At 33.7% G+C, this 20,423-nt stretch overlaps 1 protein-coding gene across 1 annotated transcript in view; it reads left to right on the top strand.

Moving 5' to 3' along the window:
• The window catches only part of Caps2 (calcyphosine 2), a 44,847-nt gene that overhangs the window by 11,232 nt on the left and 13,192 nt on the right, over positions 1–20,423 (top strand). Inside the window, exons 6-13 of the mRNA XM_023567685.2 lie at positions 519–653; positions 2,750–2,817; positions 5,415–5,534; positions 8,875–8,949; positions 10,202–10,297; positions 10,378–10,471; positions 18,188–18,306; positions 19,639–19,709. Coding sequence (XP_023423453.1) covers positions 519–653; positions 2,750–2,817; positions 5,415–5,534; positions 8,875–8,949; positions 10,202–10,297; positions 10,378–10,471; positions 18,188–18,306; positions 19,639–19,709 — 778 coding nt within the window. The remainder of the gene's footprint in view (positions 1–518; positions 654–2,749; positions 2,818–5,414; positions 5,535–8,874; positions 8,950–10,201; positions 10,298–10,377; positions 10,472–18,187; positions 18,307–19,638; positions 19,710–20,423) is intronic.

Below are 20,423 nucleotides of genomic sequence, written 5' to 3'. Positions count from 1 at the left end.
GGTTTCAGTCCTCTATCCTCTGGCTCCATGGCAGAAACACATGGCAGAAGATTGTGGCAGACCAGAACTGTTTAGCTCATGGTGGGCCAGGACACAGAGTAAGGGAAGAGTGTCAGAGTGCATGGGGGCAGGGATCAGCTATAAACAGCAAGGCCAAGACTCATGAATAGCCAGATTCACCTAGAGGTGGGTTCCACCAATCCCCAGGGTGAACCTCAATGCTAGTCCATTGGAAATCCCACACTAAGTGCGACATGGATGAATGAAGTTCTATTGTTATTAACTGATTTCCAGATTTTAAATGCTTACAGATATTTTCATTTTATCTGTAAGTGAACGGAGGCACTGAGAGGTCATCTAGCTAAGAAGGGATTCAAAGATACGTAGTCGGAGTATCAGAGTTTGTACTTTTAATTCACACAAATAATCAGTGACATATTCAATGGTTATCTGTCTTTTGTTAAAAACAAATATTGTAAATATGTGTATGATGGTTTATTTATTGCTTTTATGTATAGGGTACAAGTCCAAGTATACAAAGTCCAGAAGTCAGCAAGAACGACCTTACAACTCTGGACAGAAAAGCCCTCTTACAGCACGGTTATGCGTCCAGCCCTTGCCCAGCACAGCTCAGTACAAGGAAATCAGATGCAGTAAGTCATCAGTTATTTCAGAAGCCACTAAAATAATTTGCCTTTTAAGATTTTTATGGACTTACAATTGTATAAATTACAATAACTGAATTTTGACTGAGTTGAATAATTATCAGTGGGCAAATCAAGTATATTTAAAAATGGTTGACTTGTGTTTGGTGTATTTTCTGTAGAAAAATTATCTTGAATTTGACCATTTGTCAAAAATTTAGCTTATAATATTTGAGAATATAAATTAGCTGTTACTACATTAGTGAGTTTACTTGGCATCACCCCTTTCTTCAAAAAGAAGCCTGGTTAGTTTTTTTTTTAATAAGTTACTAATACTATAGAAATTCTGGCCAGTTAAGAACAAAGTACCAATAAAGTTTTCTTTAGGACTAATGAGGTAAAGGTTTAAACTTTCAATATTAGCTTTAATTATGTATTTTTCAAAGTGAATTAAATTGAGAATTGCTTTCATCATTCTGGGATACACAGATAATAAAAAAATATTTTTTTCTCTAGTAAAATTTCTCTTGCAGTAAGGAGACCAAACTACTTGAAGGTAGAGTCCACTGGCCCGTGGAAACCTGGGTGACTATTTTAGCTATATTGCAAGGTGGATGAATGCTATGCAAGCTGTGAAAACCCTGATTTAAAAAGCCCAAATAATAGTAAAGCATTATGGAGTTACCAAGTTACACTGTCATTAGCACTGAAGAGAAAATCCTTATATATTTTACTTGCTTGTAATGGTACAGAGTCAGTGTGTACTGAATTGAGAGCAATGTGTAATTAAACTCTGGGCCAGGCTGACTGATATTTTAATGGCTATTCCAAGTTGCAAATTCATTACAGTTCTTCTATCAAACAGCATACATATGATTTTCTATGCTTGTCATTTTATGCTTAGAACAATAGAGTGTTACCAAGGTAATCATCAGAGTAGCAAAGCTACTTTAGAAGGCAAAATAGTATTCTGAATGAAGTTATTTTGTTATTCTCTGAAATTTTATTTTAAATGAATGTCACTATACTTAATGTCCACTGGGTATTATTCTTAGTATAACCTAAAGCTTTCTGGGTATTAATGGATTTCTTTTCTTACAATTACATTCAGAGACAATGTATGTAAATTTATCATAAGTTAAGTTTTATTTTTTTGCTGCAGCAGGGCATTATCTGTTTTATTTCCCCATGGAAATGCTTATATGAGGAAGCTTTTAAGGCAACAGAAATTAGTACTGATTTATTTTTAAAATGTAGGTAGAAACATCTTTAATTTTTAACTACTTAGCTAGTCACCAGAAGCAGTGAGCCTGTGGTTTTCATGTCTCTCTCTAGTTCTTTAGTCATTTTTTAGTGTTGCCAAGTCCTTTGCGTGAATGTGACTTCTGTTTATTATCTGCTTTATGTTTAGGCAGATCTCTACATCATTGTGCCTGAGGGGATTCCAACTTTTCTTCCAAAGTATAAACACCATAAACTTCAATGAAACCAGTAATTGAGAAAAATTAGTCGACTTACTAATGAATTACATAAATGGACAAGTTTATCATTCTTTTAATGATTGGAGTTCTGTTTCAGAGTTTTGGTATAAGGTTAAACAATTCCGATTCAGTTTCAGCCTCTTCTAGTGTGAACAGTTTTAAACAAGACTCTTTTTGTATTAGTGTTGATATTCTTGCCACAGATAAAGATGCATTTTGCACGGCATGTCTTGAGGAGGGGAGTCATAGAGGATGACAAAGGATGTGATATTTCTCTTTGCTTTATTCTGATTCCACACAATGTAAGGCAGCCTGTTGGAAATGTCCAGTGATTTTTGCTGAAATTTAAGCCCATGAAAACATAGCAATTTTATATTAAGTTAGAATTTAAATTTATAGGGCGGTGACTTTAGCTCAGTGGCATAAGTGCCTGCTTTGCAAGCAGGTGGTTGTGAATTCGATCCCCGGTACGGATAAAAAAAAAAAAAAGAATTTAAATTTATTAATAATGGATAGCAATCTGTATTTAAGAAGGAAATTAGAAATATTTCATTCATGTTTTAGGAGTTCTGAACTAAACATATTGTTTTGAATAGTAAAATTGTGGTATTTTTATTTTCTCAGGAAAGTGTGGCTGCGGAGAAGAAGAAACAGACTGTTGCAGAGCAGATGATGATAGACCACTTATCTAGGTCCGAGTTCATATCTGGGAGCAGTAAACCATTCTAAAAGTTTTCATTGCATTTCTTTTTCATGTACAACATTTACATATCTGGTTAAATAATGTATGACTGAGCTTCCTTTGTTCTCTGCAGTCTTAGTATTTCAGAGCCCTCTTAGACCAATCGAAATATCTAACAATTCTATTCATTACATTTATTATTAATGTCTAAATAACAATAACCATTTATTTCATAGTAACTTAATGACTACTTAAAAATATTGCCCATCAGTCAAAAGACACTTTTATGTCCTTCTTAAATTGCTACAGTGCTTACTAGTGGGAGGTATGCATCTTTCGAGCACTGTGGAATCTCTGAAATATTCTCTGAAGCAGTTCAGTATTTTAAGGTTTCCATGTATCTCCTTCTATTATCCTGTGTACTTTACTTGCGCTCTCTTTTTGTAAGATAAGTAGTGGCACCTATATTACTATACAAATGATGTCTCACTTCTCCTTCACTGGCCCATTAGCAACTTCTGTCTTAGCTGAAAATTGTCTGTTTTGAAACATTTTTCCTTTCTTTTGCTTGGCCTCCTGTTGTACACATGTGGCTGTTTTCTTCCTCTCTTCTGCTCACATTCAGAGTCTTTCGATTGTGTGCTTTCTAAGTTTTAATGTGGAAGTGCTCAAGAGCTCAATTCTTTGATCTCTTTTATATTTGGTTCCTAAGTAACATCATCCTGTATCACATTTTTAAAAACTCACTATGTTACGCGATGTATCTCTAATCTAGGGTTTCATTTGTACATTTTCCAGTCTGATCACGTGACCAGATCTTTAATTTTTCTCCATGACAGCTGGATATTTGAAATTATCTAGGCCTAAAATGGTGATGCCTTTGATTCCTCTCTTTCATTCAAATCCTATATCTTGTTTGTCAGCAAATACTCTCAATTCTATCATCAAAATGAATGCATTCCTTCTCCTGCTAACATTCCTGTTTTAACCATTGCTTTCTATCTCCTGGATCACTACATTTATTTCCTAAATTGTCTCATTGTGTCTGCATTTGCCTCTTATTGATTTATTCTAAATCCAGAAGCTACAGTCAATCTGTTAAAAGATAAGCCAAATCAAACCATTCAGTAGTTTACATCATAGTTTTTGTAAAATATGTAGTACTTACAATGGTTACATGTCACCACAAAAATTAGTAGCTAACTATGTACAATAGCTTGTGTTCAAATGTCTTTAATGTTTAGGTTAGCTGTCTAGGGTAGAGTTGATTTGTGGATCTTGTTACTTACATAAGCATGAGAAAAGCAGTTATCTCAGCTCTGAGTTTAGGTCCCAAGTTTTCATTTGCTCTTTTGTGCTTCAGCTGTCTCTGAGACAAGAACACTGCTTGTCTAGCTAACTAGACTAAAGAAAAAAATGCTTCTGCAAATGCAGCTGGTCTACTTGGCTAGCATCATCCTAGATCAGCAGATTTCCAAGCAAACCAAGAGTTAGTTTGTATGAGTTAGTTTGAGTAAAATCAGCAGTGCCGCCCAGTCATATATAACTGACCAAAGAGAACCAAATGGCCAAGCTCAAGGTCAAGAAGTAAGAAAGTACACTGCATCCGCAGGGAACACATGGCAAGGATGTAACAGGAGTGCTGAAAAATTGGACCCACTAATACTGACTATTCAGTCTGTATTAGTAGGTCTGTACTAGTACAGACTATTCAGTTTGTCTTAGACCTTGGATTCCTCTCCTACTTGTCTGCTCATCTGCTCTGTTCCCAGCCGTCTAACTTTTTTATTAGAGACAGATACTCTTACAAAACAATATTTATGTGTGTATATACATAAATATTTTACATGCATGTATAATAGCATATACATGTATAAACCAATTTATTTAATCACAATAATTATTTGAGAGAGGCACTGTGCCAGATTACTCTTCATAAATGAGGAAACTATATCCTAGAGCAGAATTACTAGGGAAACTCACTTAGCAAATTTCTGGAAGAGGTAAAGTTGAACCCAGGCACTCTGGTTTCTGCCACGTGTTCTCTTCCTCACCACACTGGGCAGCTCCTTGCGTGTGCAGTGCTGGATGCTTCTGTGCCTTGTGCATACTGCTCCTGTGCTCGCGATACCCTTCTCTGTTGAGTGCTAACTTCTATTTGCTTCTTAAGAGTCAGTGGAAACATCTTGTCTTCTCAGAGCGTTGATAAACACTTCTGTATATTTTTTTCTTTCAAGACTGAAGTCATTCTCTTATGTTTGCCCATTGAATTTCTCTTATGGCAATCATCACTTTTTTATTGTACATGGTTTGTGTTTCTCTCTACATTATCAGAAATCAGCAGTGTCTATTTGTTTAAAGAATAGCAAAAACATGAAGTTCTTAGCTCCCTCAAAACTTTTATTTTTAGGTAATATTGAAACAATGGAATATTCACTTTTTATGGTCAATATTTTAATTATTAAATTTACTCATACTTGACAAAAGCATTATTTGGACAATGGTATAAGTTTTCATTTGGTATATGAACTTTCAAAATTTATTAAAGTATCTGAATAATAGAGCAATGCCTTTTCATGTTATCATACTTGGTATTTTTCCTTTTAGGGCTGTAATCAGTGATCCAGAACAAAATTTAAACATTGAGAAACAAGGAAATGATCATATCCCTCCAGATTCAAAGAGACCACCTCTTCGACTTAGGAAAAGAACACTCCATGAAACAAAGTAAGAAGGTTTTAATTATATAAAATGAAGAGGCATTGTGTTATAAATGTATTGGTAAATTTTATTTCTGTAACTGAAAAGTTTTCATTTGTTTTTGATGTTTTACTATATAAAGAGTAATCCCATTTTTGCAGTTCAGATGCTAGTTCTGCCATCTTAAGATATTAGATGTGATATCTTAACTGTACCCTTTTTGTCCATTAGATTTTTTAAATTTATAATTTAGGGAGGAAAAACACAACATTTTGGGATAATACACAGGAAAATGTATAATACAGTAACTGAGATTATTTTTATCCCTGCAATGTATACTAGCTAAATTTCACTGGTATGTTAAAATTAGTATTGCTCATTATTTTCTTTTTTACATTTATGGGCTTTATAACTTAGAATGCCTTTGAGCTATTATGGACTTTAACAGGACTGTGGTGCAGCCTACTTAAATTCTTCCATGAATTCACTTACAATTGACACATATTTTCAGCTTGAAAAAACAGAAAATCTACCAGTACTTACAATAGTGCTTTTTCTATTTCCAGATTTCTGTAATTGTATTTTTCTGTGTCCTTTTTTTTTGTCTCCTTCTTTTCTGGGGAACTTTGCTTCTGTACATTTGACTTTTTCTGAGTAGTGCTACCATGCGTTTACTCGTGCACGCCTTTTCACGAACTTTTGTACTCATTAATCTGAGTTGATAGAAGTAGAATTTCTAGATCATTTGTTACTTTAAAAGTTATTGCAAATATTTCTTCAAACTGGCAATTTGCTTTAGTAGCAGAGTGAATTTTCTAGATGCAGCAGTTTTTTGCCAATGGTTGGAATTGTCTTTTTTTTTTTTTTTTTTTTTGTCTTTTTCCTTTTTATCGGTACCAGTGATCAAACTCACGACTGCCTGCTTGCAAGGCAGGCGCTTATGCCGCTGAGCTAAATCCCCAGCCCCTGGAATTGTCTTTTTTAAAATTCTTATAAATATGTATTGGTAATTTTAATTCTTATTTCATTGGATATTAAATAAGTTTAATATATTTCCACGTGTATATTGGCCTCAGATATCTTGACTTGAAAGTTGACCAATTTAACCAATCTTTTCCTGTATGTCCATGTCCTTTGTATCTTCTTAAGAAACCCGTGTCTACCCCAAAGTCACTTTCATTCTGACTTGTAATGTTGCTATGTCATAAGTTGTTGTAAATGTTAATTGACTTCCAGGTTTTTTTAAAAATCCAGTTTCATCTCTTTTTCTGAACCTATCTTAATTAATATTGGTTTATATTAAGCACATGTAAGCACTGTTTAAAGCTAATCCAGTTGCCTGAAAATTCCTATGAGAGTATTTCTTAGGACTATTGAATTTGTAGATTTTCCTTTTCTTTCATTTTCCCACAAAAGAAGGAAAGAACTGGGCTTCATACTTAGAAGCTGCAATTAGTATGTATAGTTTAGCTTTTCCCATCTCATTTTCTTTGAGTAGCAACTGCCTAAAAGAGGACATGTTTTACCCTCTGTATCAAAGTTCTGCAAGGTACTTCTTCAATGAAAAATAAATCGGTTAAATTAATTCTGGTTTAAAAACAGCTTGTTGTTGCTGCATACTTAAATCTTGGTTTCCAACAGCCTTTAAAAATTTATTATTGATCATATAATTATTAAATTATAATGTTATAATTATTAAATATTATACAATTATATAAACAAATAATTATAAATATTATATAATTATTAAATTATAATAATACATTTCATATCTGATACTTAATATACTTGATTTTTTTCTCTAGTGGTCCAGAAATTGGATAGATAGTATTTGTGCAGTTTATTAAGAACCTAAAACCTGATATGGCTCTGTGAATTTCATATCAATGTGTATTTGTTATTCTTTCTTTTTAAGAAGACTCTAAATTCACTGATGCTATCATTTCAGTTTAATACCATTAAAGAGTTCTGTTCATGAGAAATAGTATAATACAGTAGTTATGAAGAAGATTTTTTTCTATGTCTGCTGTTTACTAGTCATGTGGCTTTGGGAAATTTACTTAACCTATGTCTGATTCTGTAAGTTTTATTATTAAAAAGAGGACAATGATGCCACAAAGATTATTGTAAGCATTAAGTAAGCTAATACACAGTAAAGTGGTTTAACAGTGACTAGTGACTAGAAACTCTTCAATAAATGGTAGGTGTTATTGTTACTATTTTCTCAACATTTAGAATTGTTCCAGGAAAAAAAATGAATATTCAATGTGTACAAATACCAGTGGATTAAACGGAATTGAGACAACTGAGCTTTCATGGCTCCCTCGTGTTCACAAACTGTCATTTGCTTAGCAGGCTCTTGTTTCCTACACTTGATACCTTTTTATGGAGGTCTAGGTTTGTAGAGGTGTTGCTTTTCAGATCTCTATGACCCACGCCCTTACATATTATTTAAATTATTGCTATTTCATTATACTTGCAAGTTTGTGGAAAGGATATCATAAAATTACTTGGGAAGGGAAGTATCAATACATCACCGAGTCTTTAGTTTGCTTGAGAGAAAAGATGTCATTGTAGGGTGCCAAAATGTGTGCATTTGAGCTTTGCGTTACATTTTTAATTAGCTCCTGGGCTCATAGATTTTATGAGATCACTCACTGCCATCCGATTAAGATTAAATAATTGACACACGTATTTCAAGGCTCGAGCTTCACCTGGCTCTCTTTCTCACTATTCTTCTATTTAGGTAAGGAATACTTTCAGCTGTCCATAACAGAACACCTAGCTGATAGGGGCCAAATGAGACAGAACTTATTTTTCTTACAGAACCAGGTGTTTGACGGTGAGTACTGGTTGGTTTAGTTCACAGGCATAGTGATGTTATAGGTCTAGCCTGGCTTTACTAGATCTTACTTGCTTTTCATAGCTACTTGATGACCATACCGGCTATGTGGCAACATCATTCCCTTTCATGTTGACAGGCTGTAACTCTTCCCATGTTGCTGTTTTATGCAGACTAAATAACATCATTTCTGAAAGCTTAGTAGCAGAATTGAGCTCCTTAGCTCTAACTGCAGAGGCTAAGAAAGCAAATTCCATGGGGGAAGGGCGGTAAAGAAGAGTGTTAGAAATGGCTTTCACAGAACCCTGCTGCAGGGCCAGCCACAAGTGTGTTCTCTGTCTAATACTCAGTTTTATAACATTTTGTAACATAGAGACCAATACAAAAGTCACTGACATATGTTCGATTTTGGGATGGTTTCTTTTATGTTCATTGTGTACTAGGAATTTGAGAGTTCTACATTTATTGTTTATTCAAATGTAGATACCATTAAAAATTATTGACAATATATATTTTTTTAAACAGGATTAGAACCCACTCTACATTAACTGAAAATGTGCTTTCGCATAAAGTACAATTTGATGGTAGGATCATATCAAGGTAATTGTCCTTACTAAATTTTTAAATTCTATACTTACAAATATATATTCTCTTTTTACATACAAACAATGAGAGTAGACAAATTTTTTTTGTTTAAGTGAAAAATGTGAATTTAGAATGCATGTTTTTAGATGATAGTTAATCTGTTACAGAAAATACAAAGCTCTAGGAAAAAAAATAACTAGGAATTATTTAATGAGAGATTTGAATTTCTGGACAGAGGGCTGCATGACTATAATTCCAGAATTTGGGAGGCTGAGGCAGAAGGATTGCTAACAAGTTCTAGCCCAGTGTGGACTACATAGTAAGTTTAAGATCAATTTAGATTACAGAGTGAAACATTGTTTCAAAAAAGCCAATGACCCAAGCCCAAACCAAAGTGAAAAAGCAACCCATCCCCCCCAAAACTATAAAGCAATAATAAAAATAAAATAATTTTAAAAGTATTTTAACTTGGTGACAAATGATGATAATCCCAGGACCCTGGGAAGTTGAGGGAGGAGTTTGGGCATAGCCTGGGTAATTTAGTAGTTTAAGGAGACATTGTCTTAAAATAAGAAATAACAAGAAACAGTGGAAATGTAGCTCAGTGTGAAGGCCCTTGGACTCACTCTCCAGTAGCCCAAAACATAATGATACTTTAAGAAGAAATTTAGAAGTGAATTTTAAAAAAAAGATATATATTACTGCTATACAATCCTATGCTACTTAAAATTACTTTATATATATATATGATTAATTTAATTTTAATAGTTTTGGTTAACAGTATATTATTGAAAATAGAACATAGAACAAGAGATGATTTTTGAATCTATTGCCTCGGTCTTACAAGCTTTCAGTAATACGTAATTCAATTTGATGGTTTTTGTGTAATTTCTGGTAAAATATGTATTTTTAAATTGTAATACTTGTTTGGCAATTTAAAATCTTTTTTATGACAATGAAAGATAATAAATGACATATCTTTGAGTAGTTTCTTGCAGGATTTAAAGGTTTTTTTAAGGTCTTCTGTATTTTAAAAATGTAGTTTGACTTAATAACACACATTGTAACATATCCGTATTGATATAAGATAATGCTTTTTTCTTCATCGAAATCTAATTTGATAGTTCAGCAAGCTGTGGTGTGTTTTCTACAGCTATCCATTCCACACTCTCACAGTTATGTGTTTCCACTTTTAGATGCTCACATTTATTTTATTATTTGATTTAAAATTTTCTATTTGAAAATCTTTGACATTGTATTTTTCTAGAAATGGACGTGATGCCTGCAGAGAGCTCTTTGGGTTCTTTTTCACTAATGATGGGTCCCTTACAATATATGAATATCGACAATTTGGAAAAAACAGGTAAACTGTGAAACATAAAAACTCTTGAGACGTTTATGTCTGAGAGAAGTTGAATAACTTTGTTTTCATTTAACTTCCAGAACAAATGTGCTTCCATTTATTCCAAAAAACGTCTATCATCATCAGTGTGGACGAAGGAAAGGAAAACAATACCACCTTGGTGACTTTCACATTGTAAGTTTAGTTTGTGTACATGCAAAACATTGAGTAGCAGATGTGGGATTCTGTGAAGTCCCCACGTGGAGGAAGAAGCAGGGCTCTTTGATTTCAGGTTACCTCATCTCCTTTCTCCTGATCAGGGATACTTGTGTGAGTGGGTAACAGTTGATGTTTTCCTAGGAAGTTCTGCCGCTAAGGCGCAAATCCCAGTGATCTGAAAGCAAGTATAGGATTATCTGTGTTATTCCAACACCCATTCTACAATGTAGGTTGTACCCAAGAAAGCTTATCTCTGGATATTTTGCAGGCTCTTCACGGTTATATTATTCACTAAGTAGCTACCTTGATAACACTAGGAGTGATGCTCCATCTGAGTAGGCTTACTCTCTGGGGGTGCACTCAGGCAGGGCTGTTGGTCTCTGGAGCTGACGACCTCTCTCCCATCTTCCACTTTTAAAATATAGAAACACCCCGCTTGACTCTTCCCTTTGTTTCAGTGAGGGAGGGAGATTTTTCTTCTGCTGTACAGATATTTTTATCGAATCTATCTTTTCATTTCTATAACATGAATCATTTTCTAAAAATGCTTTCAAGAAATTTTGATGGCATCTATAAAGATAATACTCATATAAATATGCAGATGTACCCATAGACACACCTGAGTAACAGTGCCCACATATGTGTTCATTTATATTTAATATCAGATACATAATATGGACTGAATGGAATGCCCTTATGCAACAGTATAAGTATATTCATATATGTAAGATTGCTGTACATATTACAGCATCTGTTAATTTGCTTAGTATAATAATCTTTTACAAGAGACTCTGAAACTTCCAGTACTCAGTCTTACTTCTTGACAAAACAGTCCATCTAAACTGCTCTATACTACAAATTCTGCCGGGTTGTTATGATCTAGGCATAGGATAATGTTTCAGTTTATCACTCATAATTCAGGTCTCCCAGTTCTGAACCATACATTCTTTAGGTCTTCCTTGATGCATCCTCTTTTATATCCTTAATATGTTTTTTTCAGTTTTTGTTTGCTTCCTGATACTAGAAAAATCACTGATTTCTTTCTCAAAAGCCTTCATGTCTTTTGGGTATTGCTTTTTTTTTTTATTTTAAAGAGGGTAAAATTAAACACAACAAAATAGAACATAAGAAAGCAATGTAAGAGACATAAATTTCAAAGCAAGACAACCAGAGATCTTCACTATCTATCACATTATCTCTTGTTTTTTTCCAAATAGTTGTCCATGTCTTCATATATAGTGAATTCATGCAAAACAACATAGTATAAAACTGAGCTGAACAGGATAATGAAGACATTTTAGGTCTTCAAGACCAGACTATAGGGAAGTCAACAATGGCTGTTATAGTAACTCTCCATATCATCATGCATGTTGAATTCAAACAAAACAAAACAGGCTAAAATCACTCTGAACAAAGAATAATAGTATTGCTGGATTTCACATAATGATGTTACAGAATCAGCACTGGGTACTGTAGTGTCTCTTTTTCTTCAAAGTTGTTGTTCATTTAATCATGCATTATATAATCAGTTCTCATAAACTGTTTATAAGTTCTATGTATGCATGAGTCTCTACATGTGTATGTATCCTTTCTGTATTAGAAGAAAAAACAAAACAAAGCAAGACAAAACAAAACAAATTCCTAGAAAAATGAAAAAGTTATATAAAACCACAATACAAGGTGATCTACAATGGTTACTATAATGTCTCTTGTTATCTTCAATAGAATTGTCTACGTAATCAGACATAGTATAATTGAACATAGTAGTACATAAAAATATTAATAAAAACAAAACATTGGAGACATTACAAGACTTCAAAAGCAGATAATAATCAAACCAGAGTGGGTATCCTAGTGAATCTTGTCATCTTCAGTTCAGTTGACTATACTCTCAGATATGATACTATCAATCATAACAGATTCAAATAAAATTAGTCAATACAAAATAGCAATCTAACAAACCAGGTTCAAATAAGATCAGTCATGATAAGACAGTGTAAGTTATGCAGGGCTTCAGATTAAGTTAATAGGAAATTAAGGATGATTACTGTACTATATCCTGCTATTTTTGGGATAGCTGTCTCTGCCCTCAACTCAACAAACAAGTCGACAAACTGGAACAGAATATAATATAAACAAAGTAGTGAGAGTAATTTGGGTTTAAATTGTTATACATTCTTAATATCCTCTGCCTTCCTCTTTTAGACTGTTCCTCCCCTTTCACTTCCACAGGGTGCACTGCGCATTTTAGGTCCCACCAACTCCCTCAGTTTTTAGATTGCGGGGGCAACCTGCTGTTCACTAAGTGGTTATGACCCTCCTCACTCCTGGACTTGATCTCATGTTGTATTCCTTTACTTACAAAAGTCTCAAGATTTTCCTTTGTTATAAGCTGAGTAGTTCTCTACTGCACAACATTGTCCTGTCTTTCCAAGCTATCTGCAGGTGCTGGTTGAGTTGTCCCTATTTCTCTCTGGTTCCTTGTCACATAGAGCATTGTTTTCTCATATTTTATTTTTGGTTCATAAACTCTCTTTTAGGTTAATTATATTTCCTATACAGAACATCTCAATGGATCCTACCTCTGCCTGTGGGTTTTTTTTTTCTGTATCAAGGCCATCTATGTTAAGAGATTATAACCAACCTTCTCTGCCTCATTTCTGCCATGCTATTTTTCTGCCATTGATTGTCTACTTTTCTCCTTCATTCCACTGTCTGCCCCATTTACTGAGGCTTCTCGCCAATGTTCCTGAAATCTTGGTATTTTTTCTCTCTCTTTAGAATGTTCTTCATTATTTTTTATAGGGTTGGATTGGTGGTTGCGAATTCCCCCAGTTCCTCTTTTTCATGGAAGCATCTTGTTTCTCCATTAATTTTGAGAGATAGTTTTGCAGGGTATATCAATCTGGATTGTTGTTATTTTCTTTCAGTGCTTGGAATACTTCACTTTAAGCTCTTCTTGATTTAATGGTTTGTGATGAGAAGTCTGTCATGATTTTGATGGGTTTTCCTTTATAGGTGATCTGTTTCTTTTCTCTGATGCTGTATAATATTCTGTTCTTGTGATGAATTTCTGGGAAATTGATTATTATACACCTGGGTGTAGCTCTGTTTTGGTTGTATGTAACTGGAGTTCTGTATGCCTCATACATCTGAATATCATTTCCTTTTCCTATGTGTGGGAAGTTTTCCTTAATTATTTCTGTAAATAGCCTTTGTATTTCTTTTGTGTTTACCCCTGCTTCTTCACTCATATTTTTTATTCTTAAATTATAGATCCACTTGTTGTCTCCTAGCCTATGTGTTGTTACTGTCTGTTTCCTTGTTATTTTAAAGAGATCTTTCCTTTCATGTTCAGACATTGCAAACTTATCTCCCAGTTTTGTTTATCTATCTCTAGTTTCTGTCAGGCAATTTTGCCAGCTTCCTATGGAATTTTTAATTTCCTGGTAATTTCTTTGAATCTATTTCATGTATTCTAAGTTTTCTTTAAACTCTTCATTGAATATTTCTCTCCTTTTTTGTGTTCTTCCATTTTTCCTTCTGCATCTTCTTGAGAGGTGCTTCACATTTCTTTTATTAATCTTCTTATATCTTGCTTTACTTGGATTAATATTTCCATTTTGAGCTCATCTATAATGTCACAAAATATCTCTTTATGTCCGCTGATGCCGTGTCTGATATTGCATGTGTGCTGCCCTCAATCTCTTTTGTATTTACCTCTCCTGGATCAGTATTTGCAGGGTTGGGGATGGGGGCTTTTTCTTATTTCTTTCTCTTGTCAGGTTTTTGGTTTCTTCCATTCAGGTGTATAGTGGAGGTCCCAGCACTTTCCTTGTTGGTTATGGTTCTTCTGAAGCATGCTGGCTATGGATTGCTGCCCTTTCCACTTTACTGTTGGTCATTGAGGTGCAAGTAGGGGTAGTATAAGCTGCCCCTCCCTTCTGAGCCAGTCAACCTTCAGGGACCTTCACCACGTTAGTGTGTGGCACATGTATAGAATTGATTCAGGACAATTTATTGGGTCCTGGCTAGGGGTGTGACCCAGGCCAACCAGATTGCACCAAACTGCTCTAGGTATGGAGCAACCAACTGCCATTCCTTGTTCATGCCCGTCCTGCCGGATTCCAACATGTTGTCCAGTTGGTTTACCCTTTCCATAGGAGGGTCTTATTTTGAGCACTCACCTTGGGTTAGTGCAGGTCTCCATGCTGGCACCATTTTCCATTGGGCTGACCAATCCCTGACTTCCACATGACTGTGGCTCTGGTGATTCATGGTGGTGCGAGTTCAGGTGGCTCCAGAGAGAGCATCGTGGCCAATATTCTTAGCTGCTCCGATAGTAGCCCCAGGACCATGCGTTTGACCAGCTCTTTTCCCTTTAGTTTCTTCCTGGGTTGAGAGGATCCATCTCCCTCTGTCTGGTCCTTTCTAGTATGTTTTATTCTAGCATCTGGGTTGTCTCTCCCAGGGAAGCTCTGTATTTTGCTGCTTACTGATCCACCACCTTTAGCTCCCTTCAGGTATTGCTTTATTATGAAGACCCAGAAGATTGAAGAGTAGAGAGGTCAAATCTGAACTCGTTATCTAGAATAGCTCCTCTATTCTTTTCATTTTTTCACTAGGCTTAATTTTTCTTCAGTCTGTATTACTTGATATTATATTATGTAGATATACTTTTCATTTACTAGCCTTCTCTGTCATGTTACTGTAACTCTTTCAAGGTAATGTCTTACCTATTTGAGCCACTGCTGTATTCCTATCATCCTGAAGATTGCTGAGTACTTAGTAGGAACCAAGGAAATGCAGTATGTTTAAAGAATGGCTATAGATTTAATATTAAAATTATAAATTTCATTAAATACATTTATTAGGTGTATTTTTGTGTTAAGAGCACTAAGACAAATAAAATATCTGGTAATATCATCTTATGAAGTCCTACCATGCTCTTAGTCTTCTGTTTCCATTGGCTCTATCATGTTATACCTTATTGGATTATATTACATGTTAAAGTATAAACAAATTTCCTATGGAAAATGAGATAATATAGTAGCCATTGTTTGTTTTCGGTTATTTGGTTCTGAAAACCCTGTAATACTCTCATTTTCTTGAGTGTTTTTATGCTATTTTGTTATGTGTGATACTATTGTATATGAAGTTGTACTCAACTATTTCAAAGAAAGAGACATCGGGATAGTTACCATTAATTATGAGTTGTCTTCTGGTGAAATACTGTTTTGCTTACATTGTTCTGTTCTGATCTTCTCTGTTATGTCCTGTTTTGTCTTAATCTCTTTAAAATACAAAAAGAAAATATCTGGTTCCAGTTTCTTTGTTAGTGGAAACTTCATGAAAGAATATGTGAATGCAAAAGGGCCATGTCAGATGTAAACGTAGCTCCAACATGCTGACTTTGCTACTATTTGATCAATGAGGTGAACTATTTGCCCATTGGTGAAAGACTCAGGCCATTACATTTGAAGTACAGATAAATGTTTGCAAGATTTAAATTTTTATCTAAAATTGAGAATTGTTTCCTTTCTTAATTTTCTAACTTACATTTAAAAAAACAGAAGCATCTACTTTTTCTGGAAAATTAAAAATGTCACATTTACTTGTTGAATATTATCTCTCATATTATCATATCCAAATCTGCAGAACTTTCAGGTTAGTGATCCTAAAAGACTAAGGAAGGCATTGTGTTTTGGGTGATACACATCTAATTTTATCTTTTGGAATAAGTGGCCAAGAAAATTGTGATATTTTCACTCTATTAAGTTCTCAGTATGATAAATTATTGTCATTATTTTCTTAAATATGTAACATTGGCCTAATTTCTTAGGAGTTTGGTAGATTAATTATCTTTTCATTTCTTTTGTAAGTTTCTTGATATTTAATTACACATATAAAGCCAACTATTATTGGGGAAGGTGATAGCTTTTTTCATTTTTCAATTGCATGCTGATTATTTTTGGTTTTTCATTGGTAAAAATTTAACTATGCATCCATACTCTTGAAAATGTACTTATATTACTGTTTGATATATAAAATATTACAGATAGTAGACCTCAAAGTTTTGGGACCAAATTCAAAATACAGCATTTCTACTTCAATGACTCTGCCTTGTGTTGCTTACAGTATCTACTTTGGTTGTTAACTTTTTTCCTGGCCCTCATGCATGATGTCTTTAACCACTAGAAAGTTGATACTGTGTAAAACAAGCAGATAATCTTCAGTGAAGTACTTGCTAATTTATTTCTTCATAGAAAATAGGTTTTCCATATAGCAAATAAAAATATTTAAACAGTATGCTGAAGCAAAAAAAGAAGCTGCTCAAGGTAGAAACTATCAGTGAAGGAGCTCTGCTCACCTCTAAGTTCACCTGGCTCATTAGCTTGGCAGATCTGGAACCCATGCAGTCTTAGCTGGGAAGCTCCAGTTCACTGCCTTATTTCTTTCTTAGCTGAAAATTATTGTAAGATTACTTCCGTGAATGGTGTTGAGGGGATAGAATTTAAAACTAAATCTGCCAGCCCCTAAAGCCTCATCTAAAAATAGTAAGGAAAGTTATTTTATTACTGAATAAATATTAGAACATATGACATCAAAGGCAGTCTGCTATGACATTACAAAGACAGAAGTCTCATCCTTTTACATATCTAAATGATGTGACCACTGTATACATGCAACTTGTCTTCAAGTAATAGGAATTGACAGCACCGTTTGCCACACATAGTTTCCTTAAGCCATCTAGTAATTACAGTGATCAACTGTGTTACCTAACTGACTTTATTCGGGGGAGAATAAACCTTTCATATCTTTGTGACAGAAGGTAGTTTTGCACTTAGAGCAAGGTACCACATAAAATTATGCACCAATCTTCTGAGAAAAAACTGAGAGATTGAAGTTTCATCTCTCTTTCTGTTTACATTGCAGAATAGTTTTAAAGTTCTGCAAAAAGACTTTCTGAATATATATATATATATAATGTATATATATTCCCCCCACCAAAGGAGAATGAAATGCTTATAGTAACTGTTTTAAGAAAAAGAAAAGGAGGGAAATCTCTTCCCATATGGTCAAAAGGAGAAAATAAGACTCAGTTTTAACTTGTATTTGTCCTTACACTGGCCATTTGTGTATATGAACAATGGAGGAATTAAAGCGGCAATCTTTTAAGTTCAGCTTAAGACTTTTGAGTAAGAATTTTGTTACTGAGACTTTGATGTTCTAGTTCTTTTAAGTTAGGTTTTATGTTTATGTGATCTGTCATCAAAATGCCAGGTGAAAATTGTAAAGCATCTGTCACATTCATTGATTCACAGGCATCTCTTTGAGGACTAACACCTCTATTCCCGTGCTTAGAAACATCAAAATTTTGATGGAGCACAGCTGCTTTTTGGTTGATGATTTTATTGAAACAAATAAGAATTTCTTACATAGTAGGCTTTTGTTCACATAGATCATTAAATATAAAGAATGTTTTAATTGAATGCTTGGGAGATTTGTATTTCTATGGTATTGGCTAATGCCTATGTGGTTTCTAAATATTCTTCAATTATACTTTTATTATTAAAATATGCCATGTTACTTATAATCAAAGCCAAATATTTTAAATTGATATAATTGTATTTTACAACTAATATCTTACATGCTTTCTAGCTTTAATAATCTATCTTTTTCTTTCTTCAGGGTGCAACCTTGACATTTTTGAGCTCTGATCATCCAAGTCTTCCACAAAGCATAAAAAAAAATACATTACTTAGATTTCGAATCACAAATGTTGACCAAATAGCTTTGGATTCTGTGAAGTAAGTCAAATATGCAGTTATCAGTTTGAAAGTGAGTGAAAACAACATTTTTATTTTGTAGTGAGACTATAATAAAACAATTAGATTTTTTGCTAGTTCCATGATTGGGATTTGTTTGACTTTTATAATGTTCCAACTCTGCACATCTTTTTGGGTTTGGAACAGGGAATAGTTACAGCTTCTAGAGTGAAAGCTGTAAAGTAAACTTTATATATATATATATATATATATATATATATATATAATCAATGTGGACATAAAATCTATTGTGTTCATGGTACATGAAGAAGATATAATCTAAAAAGTGAACACACAATTTGAAAGCATAGCTATTTCTACTTTATGTAGCACTTTGTGCTTAAATACATTCCATATGTGTGAGAACAGTTATAATCAATTATCCATTTAAAATATCCAACTTTGTGTGAAACATAACATCAATTTGTTCTTGTGTAGTATTTTTATTTTACCAAGTGCTGTCAAAGATTTAAATTTTAAAATATGAGATAACAGTAGAACATTATAAAATTTTCTTGTATTTTTGTATTTTTTTAGCATGAAAAGTCTTGGGTATCATATGCTTATAATATGCATTGACTGATGAAAAATAATAGTTAAACATAATACTATGACAAAAAAATGATTTTGAATGATTTTTGAGTTTTTAAATTGCACATATACACATACTCTTTTTTTGAGACAGGGTCTTGCTATATTATTTAGGCTGGCCTTGAATTTACTACATAGCTCAGGCTGGCCTCAACTCTTGGTGATCCTCTTGCCTCAGTCTCTCCAGTGCTGTATTATAGGCCAGTAGGCCTGGCCACAAACACATTCTTTTTGATGAATGTTTATTGATAATAAATACAGTAAAACTTGTTTCTATATGTGAATTAGGGGATATATCCCATGGATTGGCTATAAGCAAATCAATGTTTGGTTATTATTTATTACATTTCTAAAAATGAATGCATGGGGTAAAATAACATTTTTAACTTTTATGATTTACACAGTAAAGCTGCTTTTAAATTTAGTTGTTTTAATTAAATATTTAAAAGAACATTGAAGGAGCTGTAAAAATGAATACATTCAGAGGTAGTTTTAAAGCATTTTAAAGCAGCTTCTCCTGGAATCAAAGCAACAAACACAATTTGCATTTGATTAATTTTTATACTCTTCCAACTCTGAGTATTTCTTTGGGATTGGGACAGAGAATAGAGATTCAATACTGAAGATTGTAAAGCAGAATGTATAGTCTATATAGCCTACTTTACAATCATCGATATATACATAAATACTTTTTAAAAATCAGTGTGGACATGTCAATTACAGAACTGTATCCATGGCACATGAGGAAGATATTCAAGAAGCCAATGATAGGCTGGTCTTCAAGGCTATTCAAGGTACATGTTTTTGCTTCTCTCAAGAGCTCATTTTCAACTGTTTTCTTTCTTTCTTTCTATCTTTTTGAGACAAAGTTTCACTATACAGTTCAGGTGAGCCTTGAACTCACAGCAGTCCTCCTGCCTCAGCTTCCCAAATACTGGGATTCGAGGTATGCACCACTACACCCAACTTCAACTATTTTCATTATAATTCATTAAAGCAGTATTTTCAAGCTGCTTCTCAGTTTTACAGCTTTTGGTTTCTATTTCCTATTAGATTTTTAAAGTTGATATATTTATTAATTTCCTAAAAAATATTTTAGGGTTTCTCCTACATTTAATGATCCTAACTGAATAATATTATATGAATGCAAGAATTTTAGAAAATACTATGTATTCGAATAGAAGCTTTTACTTGTAAACTGAGTAAAGGTAAATTTAATTTTTCTAATATAGTTGTCATATGCATTAGGTGATGTCCCAGAGACTTGTGATGGTTTAGGGTAAAAGAAAAAGTTTTTGGCTGGGATGCCTGTAGTTCATGTTTGTACTCAGTTACTGATCAGACACATGGTTTTGTGAGAATCCCTTGTGCTTCTTCATCTCTAAACTGAACATGATAAATGAGATATGTGTACATGCTGGAGACCACAAAGTTTTAAAAATTTTAACTTTAAAGTACAGTCTTTTTTTTTTTTTTTTTTTTTTTGTCTTTTTCGTTTTTATCGGTAC

The sequence above is a fragment of the Cavia porcellus genome, unplaced genomic scaffold (assembly GCF_034190915.1).
Source record: "Cavia porcellus strain 051 isolate PalLab524CR breed Dunkin Hartley unplaced genomic scaffold, mCavPor4.1 scaffold_8, whole genome shotgun sequence".
NCBI lineage: Eukaryota > Metazoa > Chordata > Mammalia > Rodentia > Caviidae > Cavia > Cavia porcellus.
Note: the sequence above shows the minus strand (reverse complement) of the source record. Positions and strands in the feature narration are given on the sequence as shown.